The sequence below is a fragment of the Folsomia candida genome, unplaced genomic scaffold (genome assembly GCF_002217175.1).
Source record: "Folsomia candida strain VU population unplaced genomic scaffold, ASM221717v1 Fcan01_Sc032, whole genome shotgun sequence".
Classification (NCBI taxonomy): Eukaryota; Metazoa; Arthropoda; class Collembola; order Entomobryomorpha; family Isotomidae; genus Folsomia; species Folsomia candida.
Genome location: NW_019091224.1, coordinates 188,203 through 204,440, shown reverse-complemented (window position 1 = coordinate 204,440; position 16,238 = coordinate 188,203). Strand labels below are relative to the sequence as shown.

The 16,238-nt window shown below is 38.3% G+C and overlaps 2 protein-coding genes across 4 annotated transcripts; one reads left to right on the top strand and one right to left on the bottom strand.

Annotated features, from left to right (window-relative positions):
* Nucleotides 1–252: 252 nt before the first annotated feature.
* LOC118439226 lies at nucleotides 253–8,687 on the bottom strand. Its single transcript, XM_035860345.1, has 5 exons — nucleotides 8,579–8,687; nucleotides 8,406–8,499; nucleotides 4,167–4,359; nucleotides 3,462–3,593; nucleotides 253–3,176 (listed from the first exon to the last, which is right to left on the bottom strand). The coding sequence occupies exons 3-5, from the start codon at nucleotides 4,349–4,351 to the stop codon at nucleotides 260–262; spliced, it is 3,234 nt and encodes a 1,077-aa protein (XP_035716238.1). The 5' UTR covers nucleotides 4,352–4,359; nucleotides 8,406–8,499; nucleotides 8,579–8,687; the 3' UTR covers nucleotides 253–259.
* Nucleotides 8,688–9,328: 641 nt separating this feature from the next.
* Nucleotides 9,329–12,558, top strand: LOC110860450. Of its 3 annotated transcripts, none has more exons than XM_035860414.1 (6): nucleotides 9,329–9,633; nucleotides 9,777–9,904; nucleotides 9,978–10,244; nucleotides 10,582–10,674; nucleotides 11,955–11,963; nucleotides 12,062–12,558. In XM_035860414.1, exons 2-6 carry the CDS (start codon nucleotides 9,895–9,897, stop codon nucleotides 12,307–12,309), a joined length of 627 nt encoding a protein of 208 aa, XP_035716307.1. In that variant the 5' UTR covers nucleotides 9,329–9,633; nucleotides 9,777–9,894; the 3' UTR covers nucleotides 12,310–12,558. The 3 variants fall into 3 exon arrangements, with proteins under 3 accessions (XP_035716307.1, XP_035716308.1, XP_021965179.1); XM_035860415.1 differs by having other exon boundaries at nucleotides 9,329–9,683; XM_022109487.2 differs by lacking the exon at nucleotides 11,955–11,963 and having other exon boundaries at nucleotides 9,365–9,633; nucleotides 12,062–12,549.
* Nucleotides 12,559–16,238: the final 3,680 nt, after the last annotated feature.

The following is a 16,238-nucleotide window of genomic DNA, read 5'->3' as shown; positions in this document are numbered from 1 at the left end:
TTAGTTTATCAATTAGAAATTTTTCTGATGTGGTTAACTCCCGTGACCTGGCAAAATTAACATCTTTCATCATTTCCGTTTCTAAATAATTTTGAAGATCTAACGCTCCAAGTTGTGGATCAGAGCAGATTTTAATTAAGTGTTCCTCCTCTTTCTCTGTTAGAGATCCATATTTCTGAACCATCGTTCAGGGTTTCAAGAGCATCAGATGTCGCCGTTGACATGAATTTTTCATCGTTTGCCAATTGCGCTTTTAGTTTCAGGAAAAGTTTATACACCAGGTTAACAGTAGACTTTTTCCAAAAGCACTATCAACGTTTTCCTCGCTTGCAGTTGAAATTGATTTGGTGACCTCATCGCCAAGGGATAGCCCACCTTTTGTTGATAAAGTTGTCGTTGCAGTTTCGACGTCCTGTCTCATCTGCGACTGGACTTGCGCAGTCATTTGAAGGGCGCCATCTTGTGCGTCTTTTGCACTTAGGGCCATTTGCTCAAGGGCCTTGGCATTCTTTTCCGCTTCCTCTTTCATGTTATTGGCTGCTATGATATCCTGCAAAAGCATTTGGTTTTCTTGCTTCGAGGCACTGTTACGAGCTTGCAGCGCTATCTTCTCATTATGCATTCGCTCAATGGTCTGCATGCTTTTTGTGACTTTATCCTGTATTCCTGAAACATCCCCGCTGGCGGAAGCTATACCTTCTTTTACTTTCTGTTCAACATGGGTCTCTTTTGACGCTAGCTGATTTTTTCCAGTAAGCTGTTGGCGATGACTCATCACAATTTGTTTTACTAATTCAACAGCACTGGCGGAAATGGAGTTCTTTTGCGTTTGAACTTGAATTTGCTGAGACATTTTTGCAATGGACTTGTTTCGCGTGCGAGCAGGACGGACTGGTGTGTCACCAGTACGTAATGTATACCCACAAACGTACCAAAATCTGTATTCCTCCTTCGAAGTGATATTATAGCCTTTAGTTTCTATCCAAGATTGAAAACCCGACGCGCAAGCCCAACCATGATCTTTTCCCTTGATTCCGTCCAGCCCATCTTGACCTGGCTTACCGTGTGCTTTAGTAGCACCACACGAGCCATGGCTATTCTCATATATTGGATTGTGGATCTTGTCATTGACACTGAGAACGTATTTTCCTCCAAGCCCGCCTGCCCCACCATTTCCACCGCAACCACCCTCACCGCCTTTCTGTCCCCGCTCGCCATTCTTGCCTCTTTCAATCCTACAGTAGTCTGAAACAGCAAAGCTTGTTGCCCAATTCATCTCTACCTTCCCGTCATCTCCATCTCCCCCATCCCTTCCACAATGCCCGTCCCCGCCTTCTTGTCCATCTGAACCAGAGCCTCCTTGACAAATGACGGTGAGGTTTTCGGAATTTCGAAATTCGGTAATAATTTCAATATGCACGTCCCCACTGTGCTCGCCATTGAATCCATGAGCACCGTTTGAACCTGGTGCACCAAAATTGCTAGCATTGCTTGCCTTGGACTCCTTATGAGAAGCCGCGTTTAGTCCGGACACATCCACATGAAGGTTATGCTCTGCTACTAAAGCGGTTTGAGCAATGATGATTATGTTAACTCCATGAAAAAATTCGTTTTTTAGACTCTCATCCAAAATGAATGTACCACGGCAGGCAAACTTGACTTGCCGGACATAGCGTGATTCCAGATATTGTCGAATTTTTGGTAACACTCCGCTAACGATGACGTTATCCCCAGAAATGTCAATGTCACCAGAGGACTCGTCCATTTCTAAGCATGGCGTGGAGGTGACGTATTGGAGACAATCTTGTATTAACCTTCTGTCCGCGGAGTTATTCTTACTAGCGCGAGCATTTAGTTGTGGTAGGTACGTTTTCTTGGTTTTAGAAAAGTTGCATATTTTGCAAAGCTTGCTAACTACCTCTGATGTAGACATTGTTTCCATGCTTCCAAGATTCATTAGAGCCTTAGTAATGTTTGCAATATCACCGGCAAACGGATCTGAAATGTCGTTGAGGAACTCGTTGAGTGCCTTTTGTTCTTCCATTTTAACCATTTCCGCTTTCATATTGTGGAGTAATTGTTCCTTTTTAGAAGCTTGTTCTTTTAAAATCTTTGAATCTGCTGTTGCTGATTGAATGCTTTCTTCCATCAATCTAACTTTCTCTGCTGTATCCGCTATTTTCTTCTGTAAAAGGATTGACTGTTTCTTTCTTCTTTCCGCCCGGAGCATAGCCTCGAGAGCTATTTCTTCCTGTTTCTCCTTTTCTTTTAGGATGATGGCCCTTAATGGAAAATACAGTTCGTTCGTGAATGCTTGAATTAAACTTAACCGGATGGTGTCGTTCTCGCTGAGAGGCAGAACTCTTCCAAGTTCTTCTATTGTTTTGATAATGTACTCGTTGATGCAACCGTTTGGAAAGATAGTCTTCCAAAGTTCGCTATATTCCAGACATTCGGCTGCTTGTCGTACAAGAACGTTGAGTTTGTCTGTAGTTTCTGGACCAGAAAGTATGCTTGGCAGGTCTAAAAAAATATTCCGCTCTTCTACGGCTGACCGTAAAATGTGGAACTGTACAAGCTGATCAACTAGTTTCTGCGCCAATTTGAAAGCTTGCAAATGAATCTGTTCCATTTTTGTAATTAATCGGTACTCCTTGCCAGGAAGTGCTACTATGTAGATTCCCCTTGTGTCCTCAGCAATTAGTTCTAAGAAATTTCTGTCATCCAATGGTGCCCGTGTGGGAGTGATTGACGGATCGTGTGATACATTTATTTTTTCGGATGCAAATAATTTTCCATACGCAAAATTTTCTTTTTCGGACGAGAATTCTAGGGTATAGATGGTGAAATCCGTCTTGAAGAATTGGCTGATGAGCGATTGCTGTTGAGAAATGGCATGCGAGCCGCCCATATCTCTAGCTCGCCACAGTGCAGAAAGAAACTTGAATCGCTGGTTGTCATCAAGACGTTCTGTTACCCACTTCCATTCGTTTTCAAAATCCTGGTAACTTTCCTGGTCAAGTGGTAGGAATATCCAGGCATGGTTCGAGATGTTTTGCAAAATGGGTAAAATTGGATCCTCGTTCCCCTCTGCAAGCCCATAGCCGTGTGTGCTTAACCAAGCCTCAACATGCAGAGTTGAGGTAAGCCCCGAATTACTTTGGCTATTCAATTTCCTGTAGAGTTTAGTTACCATTTGCAATTTAAAAATCAAAAATATGGGAGCGAGGTGAATGATTTAGGTATAAGCATTTGAAATCCATGCAAGCATAATGACAGAAATATACGGACTTTATAGGCTTAACGTGTATCCTGCTGAAGGCATAGTGAAAAATATGTCGAGCCCCGTGCGAAATGGATTTGACTAACTATAGTATTTTCATGATTGTCGCAAAGTATCTACTAATAAAATCAGCCAGAAATTTTGCATAAGAGTGATTGGTAAATAATTGATTACGTACCGCTTTGCACTTCCAGTACCCCCATCCATTACTTGTTCGTCGTCTGAACCAGGTACTTTAAACAGACGCTCCAAGCCATTTTCATTCTCGGATTCATCAGAAGAAGAATTTTCACTAATCACATCATCTGACCTGCAATAAACGTAAATTTCCGATAAAAACTTATACTACATATATTTAAAGCAGCCTAAGCATTAACAAATAATACTTATGCATAGGGTTGGAGGGTTGTCCGCGCCCTTGGCGTGTAGGCATTTATGGCATCAGGCATTTGTCCTCTTTTCCCGGCATTTAAATTAATGCCCCCATAAGCTCAATGTTATAATAACTGCCTAGGGCATTGTCTGCCCTCGGCATGCTTTGTCGACCAGTCATCCGTCGACAAGTTGATATTGACGACAAGTTAGTTTGGCGACCAGTAGTACGGCGACCAATTACATGTCGACGAGACGTTTCTCACCCACTCGTCCTAAACCCTTGTGCACAGCATTATTTTTAAAATGACCTATGTGTACACATGTATCTAGTTATAGCTAAATACTGCGATTATAACTAAATACATGTTAGTATATAGGTTATTTCGAATTAAGATTCGACTCCAGATAGGTCTTTTTAGAATTATGTACATAGTCCGCCGATATGTCAATATCCATATGTATATATTATGTTACTAGAATGAAATGTAACCAGAAAATTATAACGTACCTTGAAGTATTTTCTTTGTCATCCTCATCCTCATCCATTTCTTCTTCTTCTTCTAGGACACATTCCTCTTCATCTTCTCCTTCTTCTACGAATTCCTCTTCTTCTATCGCGTCATCCTCCTTTTCATTTTCACTCTCGGATTCACCCCGTGATGAACTGGTATTGGTCGAATCGTCGGAAGACATTTTTTTACCTGCAAATAGCCGTACATATTCATTACAAGAAGGTGACGACAATCTACAATTATTGATAGCCTGATTTTTTCTGCGAAGACTAATTACTCAAGATCCTGTGTATCAGGTGTTTTATAATCATGCCATTTTTTAATTAAAAGCTAATTGTTACTAATATGCAAAATTAAAATTCGACCCTCACAATCAAAGGTTGAAAAATTCCAAATAAGTTGGCCTACTGTTCTAAATCTTGGGGATTCCAGAGGATTACAAAACAGTATGTATGTAGTTGTATGGAGCTGCGCATATATATATATATATATATATATATATATATATATATATATATGTTCTAGCTGATTTCAAAACCCAAATTCAAAATTTCTTACTTGATTCACAGTTTTTTCAGTAAGTATTTGAATTTGACTGGCAAATTAAAATTTTAATTAATAAGAATTTTTGTTAACTCAATTTTGTTTAGCAGTAATCAACGGTATCCTGGATTTAGTGAAATTTACGTAGCCTAGAATTTAGGGTAGAGTAACTATTTTTGAACAGGTCACGTTACTTTTGAGGGTGTATATGTAAGTACCTATTACATATTTATGTCAAACATTTATACACCTGTAACTACCTACTTGTGTAATAAACCCTCCTTATTCAGTGTGCCCTGATGCCACTGGATTTCTGGTTGTGGGGCACCCTCCATCAGGGTTCGGAAAAACCCAGGGTTTTAATCAAAAATAAACCGTTGTAACGTTAGAAGTAGCTCACCCTGTAATAATCATTTTGGTATAATTTGGCACCAATGGTGCAGATAAAATAGATACGCAATTTTGGCAAAATTTTACATTAATGGTGCAGAATATGCAGAACAAAGATATATGTAATTGGGATATAATTTTGCACCAATGGTGCAAAATACCAGCAAAATATCATGGTGCAAAATATCATGGAAGAGCAACCATGATTTTGACATAAAACCTTAAAAAATTTGACGTCAAAATCATAAGTGTTTGTGACGGTTCTTCTGCACTTTTGGTGCGTTTAGCATATATTTTCCCAATTGTTTCGCACCATTTTGAGTCTCCGATTGTTCGATATCAGTGGTGCTAATAAGTCAGTCAGGAATGCCAATAACTGGCTCTAATTAGCATCAATTGATGCAAAAGAGTCGTAAACAGACCGAGAGACAGACGGACGGACAGACGGACAAGAGGAATTCAATAGCTCCCGTGCTACGCAGGGTGAGCTAATAATAAATCCCATGGGTTTTAATGGGTTTTACCATGTTAAGTGGGTTTTATTTGGGTTTTATTGGGTTTTAATGGGTTTAATTGGGTTTTATTGGGTTTTAATGGGTTTTATTGGGTTTTTAGTATTAACGTGACAAAAATAATTCACAATTATTGCAAATTCAATCCCAATCATATATACAATCCATTTGTTCATATTGGAATATGTATCGATTCCGAAATTATATTTTTTTGTAAAATTTGAAATCTGTGATGCTAAAGGATGGAGTCAATTGTTGATTTCTTCCGGACTTTCATATATTATTATAGTGATGAAATTAACTGCTTTGGGATAACGTCTTCTAATGTATAGGAGATATATTTAACTTTTAGAATGTAGTTTTAAGGTAAAACTCAATTAAAACCCAATAAAACCCAATAAAACCCATTAAAACCCACTTAACATGGTAAAACCCAATGGGTTTTATTCATTTACAACCCATAAAACCCAATAAAACCCAACCCATTAAAACCCAGGTCGGAATACCCTGGCAGTAATATCTATGTAAAACTAAACAATTGGGGGCACAATACACATACACCTACACATATATGTGACGGACTCTCGCTAATGGTATACATTGACTGTAACTCTATTTTTTAATTTAAAAATAAGTACCCGAAATGGATTCACATCCCGGCAAAAAAAATCGCAAAAATAATTTTTAGTCAAATTGCCCCACCCCCTCGCCCCCAGACGCCCCCAAAGGACCCCAGCGCTGGGTCAGCTTTTTCTCGGCGCCCAAAGCAGATAACCTCACCAAACTTGGCATGGGCCTCTCATTTGAGGTCGTTCTTACTGACATGAAGTAATGAACCCCCTAGGTCAAAATCTATAATGCCCTTGACCTGAAAATTTCGGTCATTTTTTTCGTTTTTTCTATATATTGTTCGTGTTTATGAAATGTTATCTACTTCAAAACCCTGCAGAAACCCTATATTCTGCGTCCAATGCCGGTGGTCCGGACCTCCTAGCTCAAAAACGAAGGGTACTTTGTAGGAAGACCGACTTTGGTCGAAATTGCGACAAAGTACCCTTAATGCTAACTTTCTTAATGACCGCTGGTTCGATTTGCTTCAAATTTTGGTATGTTATTGACTCTTAGTAAGCGAATATAATTAAATTACCGGTAGGTCGAAATCGACCTGCGTGACCTTGTTTCAGAGGTCAGCGGGATAAATCGGAAGATAAAGTCTCACATAACCCCATACGTGGGGTATCGTTGAAAAGGTCTTGATGAGAGGATTAAGAATATGTATACTTTGTGGGGTCTTGGATCACCCCCTCGTGGTCCAGGGGCAGAGAGACAAGAAATCTCGATTCTCCAGAATTTAACACAGCCGTAGATTGGAAGCTAATAGGACAAATATACAGACAAACTCAAAAATATTCTTCTGCCTCTGGACCACCAGGGGGTGGTCCAATACCCCACAAAGTATATATATTCTGAATTCTATACATTTCATAAACACGAACAATATATAGAAAAAACGAAAAAAATGACCGAAATTTTCAGGTCAAGGGCATTATAGATTTTGACCTAGGGGGTTCATTACTTCATGTCAGTAAGAACGACCTCAAATGAGAGGCCCATGCCAAGTTTGGTGAGGTTATCTGCTTTGGGCGCCGAGAAAAAGCTGACCCAGCGCTGGGGTCCTTTGGGGGCGTCTGGGGGCGAGGGGGTGGGGCAATTTGACTAAAAATTATTTTTGCGATTTTTTTTGCCGGGATGTGAATCCATTTCGGGTACTTATTTTTAAATTAAAAAATAGAGTTACAGTCAATGTATACCATTAGCGAGAGTCCGTCATGTATAAGTATATATGTACATACGTAATGGCAATTTAAGTAGGAAATATCCCCATTTAGAAATTTTCGTTGTTTTTTTACATGCCATTTCAATGCTAACTCTATTTATACACAGTCAAATTATTTTCCCACTGCTCAAGACAAGAGACTATATAAATACATAACGTATATAAATACATCCAAACGCTTCACTGGGTTTGATGAATTTCTCCAGACTCCCATCTCCTCTTTTAACTTATGGACAAACCCAACGGCACGACATTTATTGACTCGTTTGCATACTTGCTTAATGTAATAACCATGTCACTGTGAAACTAACCTGACTAAACACGCCGGCTTACTGACATATTTAGTTAGTACCTATATACACAATGAGATTGCCTTTTTTTCATCTCCCAACGATTTTGAAGTTTGATAGCTTAAAATTTTCGTAATTTTGTGTACATTAAGAATCTGCAATAATATTGGGGGGGTATCCCAGCAGTTTTCGAGATAAAAGCCAAAATGTGCGAATTTTTTGAGAATTTTGAGAAATTAGATTTTTGGCTATAAATCGTCAAAATCCAGCCAAATATCACTGGAAATAATTTAAAAAATTATTTTGCACCAGAATTTGGCCACTGCCTCGAATTCGGGCTCTCAGTTTCCAATTTGGAGAATTTTGTTATGTACACGTGATCAATCTTAATGGTTCAAGAAACCTTGAATTGATGAAACCCCTTCCAACATTCAATTTCATTATGTACAGTGTACTCCAAAAAGCAAAACAGCAGCCAAAAATTCCTCCTTTTTGGTGGTTTGCTTTTTTTGCCATTACTAGCCTTCCCCCTCGGCGTTTCGCGCCCTTAAACCTCCTCCCACCCACCAACCGGGCGACACATATTCCGAGCCGTTTCGCGCCCTGAACCCTACCCGAAGAAATATCAATCCGACAAATAATATTAATACAAAAAAAACATACCACTTAATCCACCGGTTGCAAATCCATAAGTAAATATGTATGCGTAGGACGCTAAAATCTTTAAACTTTAGCACGAAAGCAATTTTTCAATGTTCTATACATAAATGATAACAAATTAATTACTAACTTAATTGTTATTGCTCATAATTTCTGGATAATTAAATTTAACTTACCAAATAATTTTCTTGGATAAAAAATTCGTTTCTTGCATCACTTGGAGAATCGCTTACTCCTGGTTGCTATGACAGCCCACAAACATTTACTGGCCATGGTGGATGTAACTTTTTTCTTTAAGTAGGGCAACTCATCAGTGGAATTTATGGTGTTGATGAGCACGTTACGCAACACTATGTTGGATGGAAGAAAATCCCAGGGCCATAAATATGTGCTTTACAAGCATTAAAGTCTGCCCATCGTGGAGTATGGAGTGTTTACGTAAACCAAATAAAGCGATAATATGGCATGTCATCACTGCAAATATGGACCACGGCTGACTTTATCTATACTTTGTGGAGTGTCTGCATAACTTGAAAATATAAATAAATAGGTTTGTATTATCTTGTTATGTTCACTTTTCACACAGGTAACTATATTATACAACACATACAATACAAGAATCCGGTAACAAGGATGTTACCAAAGTTGTAATTTGGTGTTACCGACTGGTAATAAATATGTATACATACCAATTTACCGGTATTGAATTTGTTGCCAAGTTGGTAATTTGTGCGAGTATAGGGGTACTCGAATAACTATATACATAGATACATAAAACAGTTTGGACGAAGTTGGAAGTAGTATTAATGGTCCAGTCTGGAGAATTTATTTACCTTCACGTATGTATAACTGCCATCTACATAAACCTGTATAACTTATGTCATAATCGATTCATCCATATTCCAGTGAATCACATCCTTCATGCACGGCCCAAACTATGCAAATATCTGCGTGTAAATACTTCAATGGTTTTGATGAAGATCGCACAACTCCCATCTTCTTTATAACCTACAAACAAAACCTAACCAAACCACTGCGCACTGAATTCATTTGGACTTTGGTTAAATCCAACATATCCAACTTTCCACTCTATGTGATTAGATAAACTTTGGCTCCACGGAGACGAAAACCAGATCCTACTTTAGCTCTGGTCAAGTTTAATTAAATTTATTGCCATTCCCCGTGTTCTTTTGGATAGTGAGACAAATTTACGATACATATGTACATACAAGTAATTGAGTCCTATTCTTATTACATCAATCCATCCACAATATTCAGATAGTAATATTTATCAATTTTTTTTATTGGTCAGCCATGCTACCACAAGCTTAAACACATAAATATATAAATTGTGTTTATGTACAATCCTTTCAGCGGAGCGATATCTTATCAAAACCTTTTGGTTGACCAAACCATAAATATTTTACGAAACAATTACAACTCTCAGTCATACATAACCGAGATACATAAAATATAGTGGTCACGTCTTAGAATGAATTTCCGTAAGACAATTTAAACCTTATTTTAAAACAAGTCTTAAAATTATATTCGTTTAATTCCTTCATGAATTTTTAGAACAAACCGAGTCACAATCTGCGTCACAAAAGGTTACGGTTGAGTCCTCTACCGGGCTGAAGGAATCTTCCGTTGTTGGAGCAGCTAAATCTGCGCTTGATGGAAGTCACCATGCTGCGCAAGTACAAGAACAAGTTACTCAAGCAAGCGCGGCGGAGTTGAGTGCGGGCGCGAAGCAGTTGGCCAACACGGTGGCTGCGGCTGCGTCAAAAATTTCGAGCGAATCGATAAGTCAGGTGGCCGGGGTAATTTGGGATGATTTCAAAAGTAAGCGGGGAATTGGATATATTTTTTTATATGATATTTAACCAATTTGTTGAAATCACGATTTTCGTACTCACAAATATTTATAGCTTGTAGTAATACCATGTTCTATCTATACATGACTCTACCACCATGATAATGATTTTGTAACCGCCCTGGTGTAAATTAATTACCATGGCGGTAATAACTACAACTGAGGGATAAAAATTATTAATTTAATTGTGGTAGCAAATTGATAGTCATCAGACAATAAATTTATTATTTACCATTAGAGTCGCCTATTATTGTGGCTGGCAACACCACTACCTAATGACGAACTTAAATTTATTTTTTTCCACAGAAATGTCGCCATGGGAAAAGTTTTTCGCCGTCTTGGCAGCCACTGTTGTCGTAGGAGCTGCTGGATACTGTTCATGGAAGCTGTTGGGAGGAAGTAAAGTCATTTCTTTACTTTTTAACATGAGTCTGGGCTTGTAATACCGTCATGTCTGATTTCCTGTCTGTCATCCGCGCACACGCCACCTGTTGTAACATTTCTTCCATTGAGTTGACAATATTACTGTATGTATATTGAACAAAATTAGGAATACATTTCCAAGATAGGAGAGGTATAAATAGCGATGATGGATCGCTCACCGATTTGACCATATGACATATCAAAATGCTAAGTTTTCCATGCTGATCAAGAATATACCAACCATTTCAGTGGCAAATGAAAATTTACCCCGCAATTAATTGTCAAAGTTTTTTTCTAACCCCAATTTTGCATTGCATTTTTGGACGTTTCAGCCAATTCTAAGACTGTGTGTCATTTTCCCCCATGGCGGGAATTTGTTGAGGCAATTTGAGATTTTTGGGAAGATGCACACAGTTCCTGGATGATGCATGCATCATGATACTGCATTCTGCTGCTGCGTTTTGTTCAGAATTTCAAAAATTTAAACAAAATAAAAAAGCCTTAAAAATTCAAAAATATCCTTTCAATCCTTTAAAATTATGAATTTTGGAAATTTTAAGAAAATTTTTTTAATTTGGAAATTTGGAAAAAAACTGTGTTCAAAATTATTTTTTTTTGCGAAATTTCAGAATTTTTTTTAAGTTTCAGATTTTGAGTAAACAGGTTGAGATTTCACAAGTGAGATGAGCGAGGGGCGTGTGGTGAAAGGAATGCGTACGCTGTTAACAACAAGGGCCAAAGTGACCGTTCCGCGAGTCAGAAAAATCGTCACCACGTGTCCAAATTTCATTTTAACATCTAAATTTTGCAACATCACAGGACTAGTATTAAAAAATACGTCGAATGCCTATAGTGGTTACGCTTGGAGCTCATGGCACCAAAAAGGTTTGCCTCGTTAGTTGCCCCAAAAACCTCACAATCCCCCAAAAAGCCTTCCAGGGTGATCGAAATTTCAGATTCTGCAATAAAATTGCACATACCCCAAAAATCTCAAATTGCCCCAAAAAATTCCCGCCATGGGGGAAAAAGAAAAAACTTTGACAATTAATTGCGGGGTCAATTTTCATTTGCCACTCAAATGGTTGGTATATTCTTGATCAGCATGAAAAACTTAGCATTTTGATATGTCATATGGTAAAATCGGTGAGGGGACCATCATCGCTATTTGTTCCATGGTTGAGCTATTCTAGATTTAGGTCGGAAATGGTCGGGATGGAAAATTAAAAGATGGAAACTTAAAATTAAAAGTTTTCCAGGAACCAAAAGTAAGCCTGACTCGGGCTATACATATAGGCTGCATGCTGTATTTTTTTACAACGTGCATGCCCGGTTAACAAATATATTTTATATTGTGTCCCCTCAGATTGGAATACAATCAAACAAACCGCCTCCTGCCTTGGCGGAGCGTTGAAGGAGAAAGGTCTGCAAATGATCAAAGACTTTGACGGCAATGCCCTCCTGCAAAAGATGGCGGGCACCTTTGAAAAACGAGACTTGGCGGGGAAAATTGACCCCAAGGATGTCTCCAGGATTTGGGAAATTTCCACCAGCATGGGATATGGCGGAGTTATTGCGGCAATTTTGAACCATGTCAAAGCAAATCCGTGTTAAGTTCGGGGTTCGATGAGTTTACACAAAAATGAAACATTGATGATAGTTGTTTGCAATACTACATATGTACTCCAATTCTACTACTTAATGTTAGTTTAAATGTCAAAATATAAATTGCATCAGAAAGATATTACTTAAATAAGTAATTAATCAATTATAGTTGTTACATAGATATAAAGTTGAAAAACTCAAGAACATTTATGTCAGTAAAAGAAGCATTGTTTCCAATGGTTGTTCCAATTAATGAAACTGTTTGTTCACGATAAGGTTGTCAAAAAAGCATTACTTAAAAATATGACAACATATCAGTAATATGACATTAATGCTGCATCAGATTCCTTGACATTGCATGTAAGTCTTTGCAAAGCACGCATATAAGTATTTATTGTAGGACTGATTGCGTACACATCTTTTTTTGGAAAGCCCATCATTAAAACCCTAAATATATAACTTTACGTACATGTTTAAATACACAACCGTTTATGTACAGGGGCCCTTATGTAAGAAATACTTAGGAATTTCTTACATAAGTCTTCGTCTTTCATCATAGGAAATACTGACGATGGGGAATTTTTGCCAGCAAATGATCAGAAACTTATTTTTAAATTCCCAAATTTCTGAGAAAGCTTTGCGAGATGCCAACCTTTAATTTTTTCAATATTTTTAAAAATTTCATGTGTATGATTTGGAAAAAATCATAATTTCAAAAAAGTTGAGTTTGATATTGGATATGATAAAGCAACTATCTGGGATCAAGAATGTTATTTTTTTGAAAATCCGAGCAAAATTGGATTTTTGACGAAGGTTTTAGTGCGGCTAGTTTAGCATGGGGCGCTCCTTCAAAGCGGTGTGGCGGGCGCAAATGGGGCTATGGAATGAAATCCTTCCACACTTGTACTAGACTCACCGAGGACTACATATCCAAGGGGCATCAAGATCGGTGATTTTGTCGGTGAGGGGTTGTCCTCCTTAGTCACCAGCTTTTTAAGCGGAAATTAAAGTTGCCCTCGAAATGAATACTTAATTTATTTAGATGCTTATACAATTCGTCACCTATTCCCAACAAAAATGTGCAATTATTGTCGTAGCGTAGGCTAATACCAATGAAAAAGCCAATTTCGTTCGACACCACTGCGTAAGCAATTATAATTAACGAATGTATTACATACATATTATTACACACGTGTATATTAAAGACAGGCCTTTCGTAACAACCATTTATTATTACTATATAATTTTCACTACATATGTAGGTATACATGCCGAATGGTGTCCTCTTCCCGAGACATGGCTAGGTTTCATCTTACATGGTTTCCCTAAGCCAAACGTAATGTAGATACCAGCAAATGATTAGTATGAAAATATAATGATGAGGGCCTTGGCCATATCACGTGTGTGAGTTGGCCTAACCAAACAAAGTATCTATGCATCTATCACATATAATTTTCACTCCATATACTACTTGCTTATTTCAAGGCGATCACGCAAGGGTCGAAACACCCTGAAACAAACAGACCTAGAGTCTGTTTGTCGTCAGTTCAAGTATCAACTTGTCGAAAATCGTAGCAAATTAATGACATATATATCAACTATAGAAATGATTTTATTGATATGTTTCCTTGTGTTATTTCAAATTAGTCCAGTTGCTCCCACAAGAGAAATCTTGCATTGCCACTTTTATCATAAATGGACAAATCCTGATCCCAATGTGGAACATCTTCAAGACTTTCACGAAAACTCAAAACACTCATTCCAATCATTAGTCGAATTCACCTGGACAAAAATTAGTAGTCGAGCCGCTTACTACAACCTTTCGAAATTTTCCCTCTGGCCAAAGGATGTCATAGTTCCGGTCGTAATTAAATTATCCACCGCATGCATATCCAACAACCCAGAAATTATCCTATATACCCATTCTACGATTATAACGACTTCACCACGTTTGTGTTTTACGCGGGAAAAACATCTGCAACCTTCTTCTTCTGGGTTGAGAAACATTTTACATTCGCCTATGACTTCTGGGAATGGTGGCCATCCCGTATAATTGTAGTGGATTGGTGGGACGCGAAGCTGATCTACTTTGATCCTGGGGCAAGTCATATCTTAAATCAGGTCGTTCCCATACATAACGTGGCCATCTATACGCTCTACTTTCAACCATACGACTATCCAAGATACAATCACAATGCAAAGACTATTGCACTCATGGAAAAACCAATGGTCAAAAACTGCTTGTTGTACAAGGAATTAAGGATACTTAATACCTTTCCGAATGTGCATTGTTATTATTATCAATTTAATTTGGAAATACTGCAGTCCCAATTAAATTTTACGCTATTGGAAAGGAAAGGTAACTCCGACTGGCCGAAAATATTCCTCTTAACAATACATATAGGCAATTATTCCGACTTCCAAAAGTTTGTGGAGAACATGTTTTTAACAAATCCTGCGCAACTTGTACCCATTGTCGGCATCAAGTAGTTTTCCCAGTTACGTGGACAGTATGGTTGACACCATTTCGGTATCCAGTTTGGGTGGGATTGTGCGTTTCATGTATTTTGTTAGCATCAAGCCCAATTCTTGGGACGCATTGGAATTGGTCGAGAACAATGTTTGAAATGTACTTCATAATTTCACATTTGTTGCGACAACCCAGCCGGGACATGAAGCCTTCCTTCTGCTTAACCGCACTGGTATTGTTTGTTGTCTCTTGTGCGTATGAATCATTGATAATTGCAGGACTTATTGCACCATCCAAACCAATCGAGTACCACGATGTGGCCGAACTTTTCGGTGTATTTAAGAAAATTGTGTATTTGACGGATTCCAGCTATCTGCTACACGATTACATTGAACAGGAATTCAAAACCTGGAAAATCCCAGATCTATTTAAAGCTGGATTTGAAGTAATGCACAACCCGTTCAGTTCTGATATTCGTCAACATTCTGCGGTGTTATTAAATTCATCCTACAGGGCGCTCGTGTTACAGTACGCAAGCGATTCATACATAAAGGCAACAAGATTGCGGTTTGATCAAACGGAACGTCAAGGAAGCTATCCGTGCAACATGTTTTACATGAGTCAACGATTACTGTTGTTTGATTACTTTTTCGTTCCCTTTTATCGAGAGGTGCACAGTATCTTAACTGCTTTAAAGGAATCCGGGCTGACGACATTCCATGACAGTTTGGACGGGGAGAAATTTGTAATTCACAGGGAGTTGAAAATCGATAGGAAGATTTTTATCGAGTTGGAAAATTTGGTCAGGTTTTTCTCTTTATTGGGCATCGCAATAGGAACATCTATCCTGGCATTTATAACGGAATTGATCTAAGCGTTTCATGTATTATCCAGCGTGTCGAATTTCAAGTAGGGAAAGGCTGAACCATTTCTTTTGTATTTATCTAACAATTACCTTACATGCTAAGATTTTGTAGCCGGGCGATGGTAAGGGAAATTAAAGTCTAACACGTAATAGCCTTGCGGAATGAATTTAAAATTCGCAAATATTTATATTTGTTTTAAGTTTGTGCCAAATCTCAAGTCGAAGTTTAAATAGAGTTATCGCAAGACAGACGGCTATTCAAATACAAATTCATGCATTCTGGACGCCATGTAAATAGAGTAAATTCCGTGCATTCAGGTTCAAATGCATAACCCGTTCTTTTGCATTATTATTGCATACCCTGGCTCTAGATTTAGATGCATTTTTGTTTAGTAAGTAGCGTACGCTACTTTATGCGATCGGTTAGTTATTCTTCCTTTTCGCCCGTTTGTCAACACGATAACTCGACTATGGTTTGTTGCAGCGACCTGAAACTATTAACACATATTCGGGCTATAGGATGATACCCTGTATTGCTGGGGTGCGGCTAGTTTGTCGACATCATGTCGAAAAACGTCGCCATGGCCTACTTCCGCCATTTTT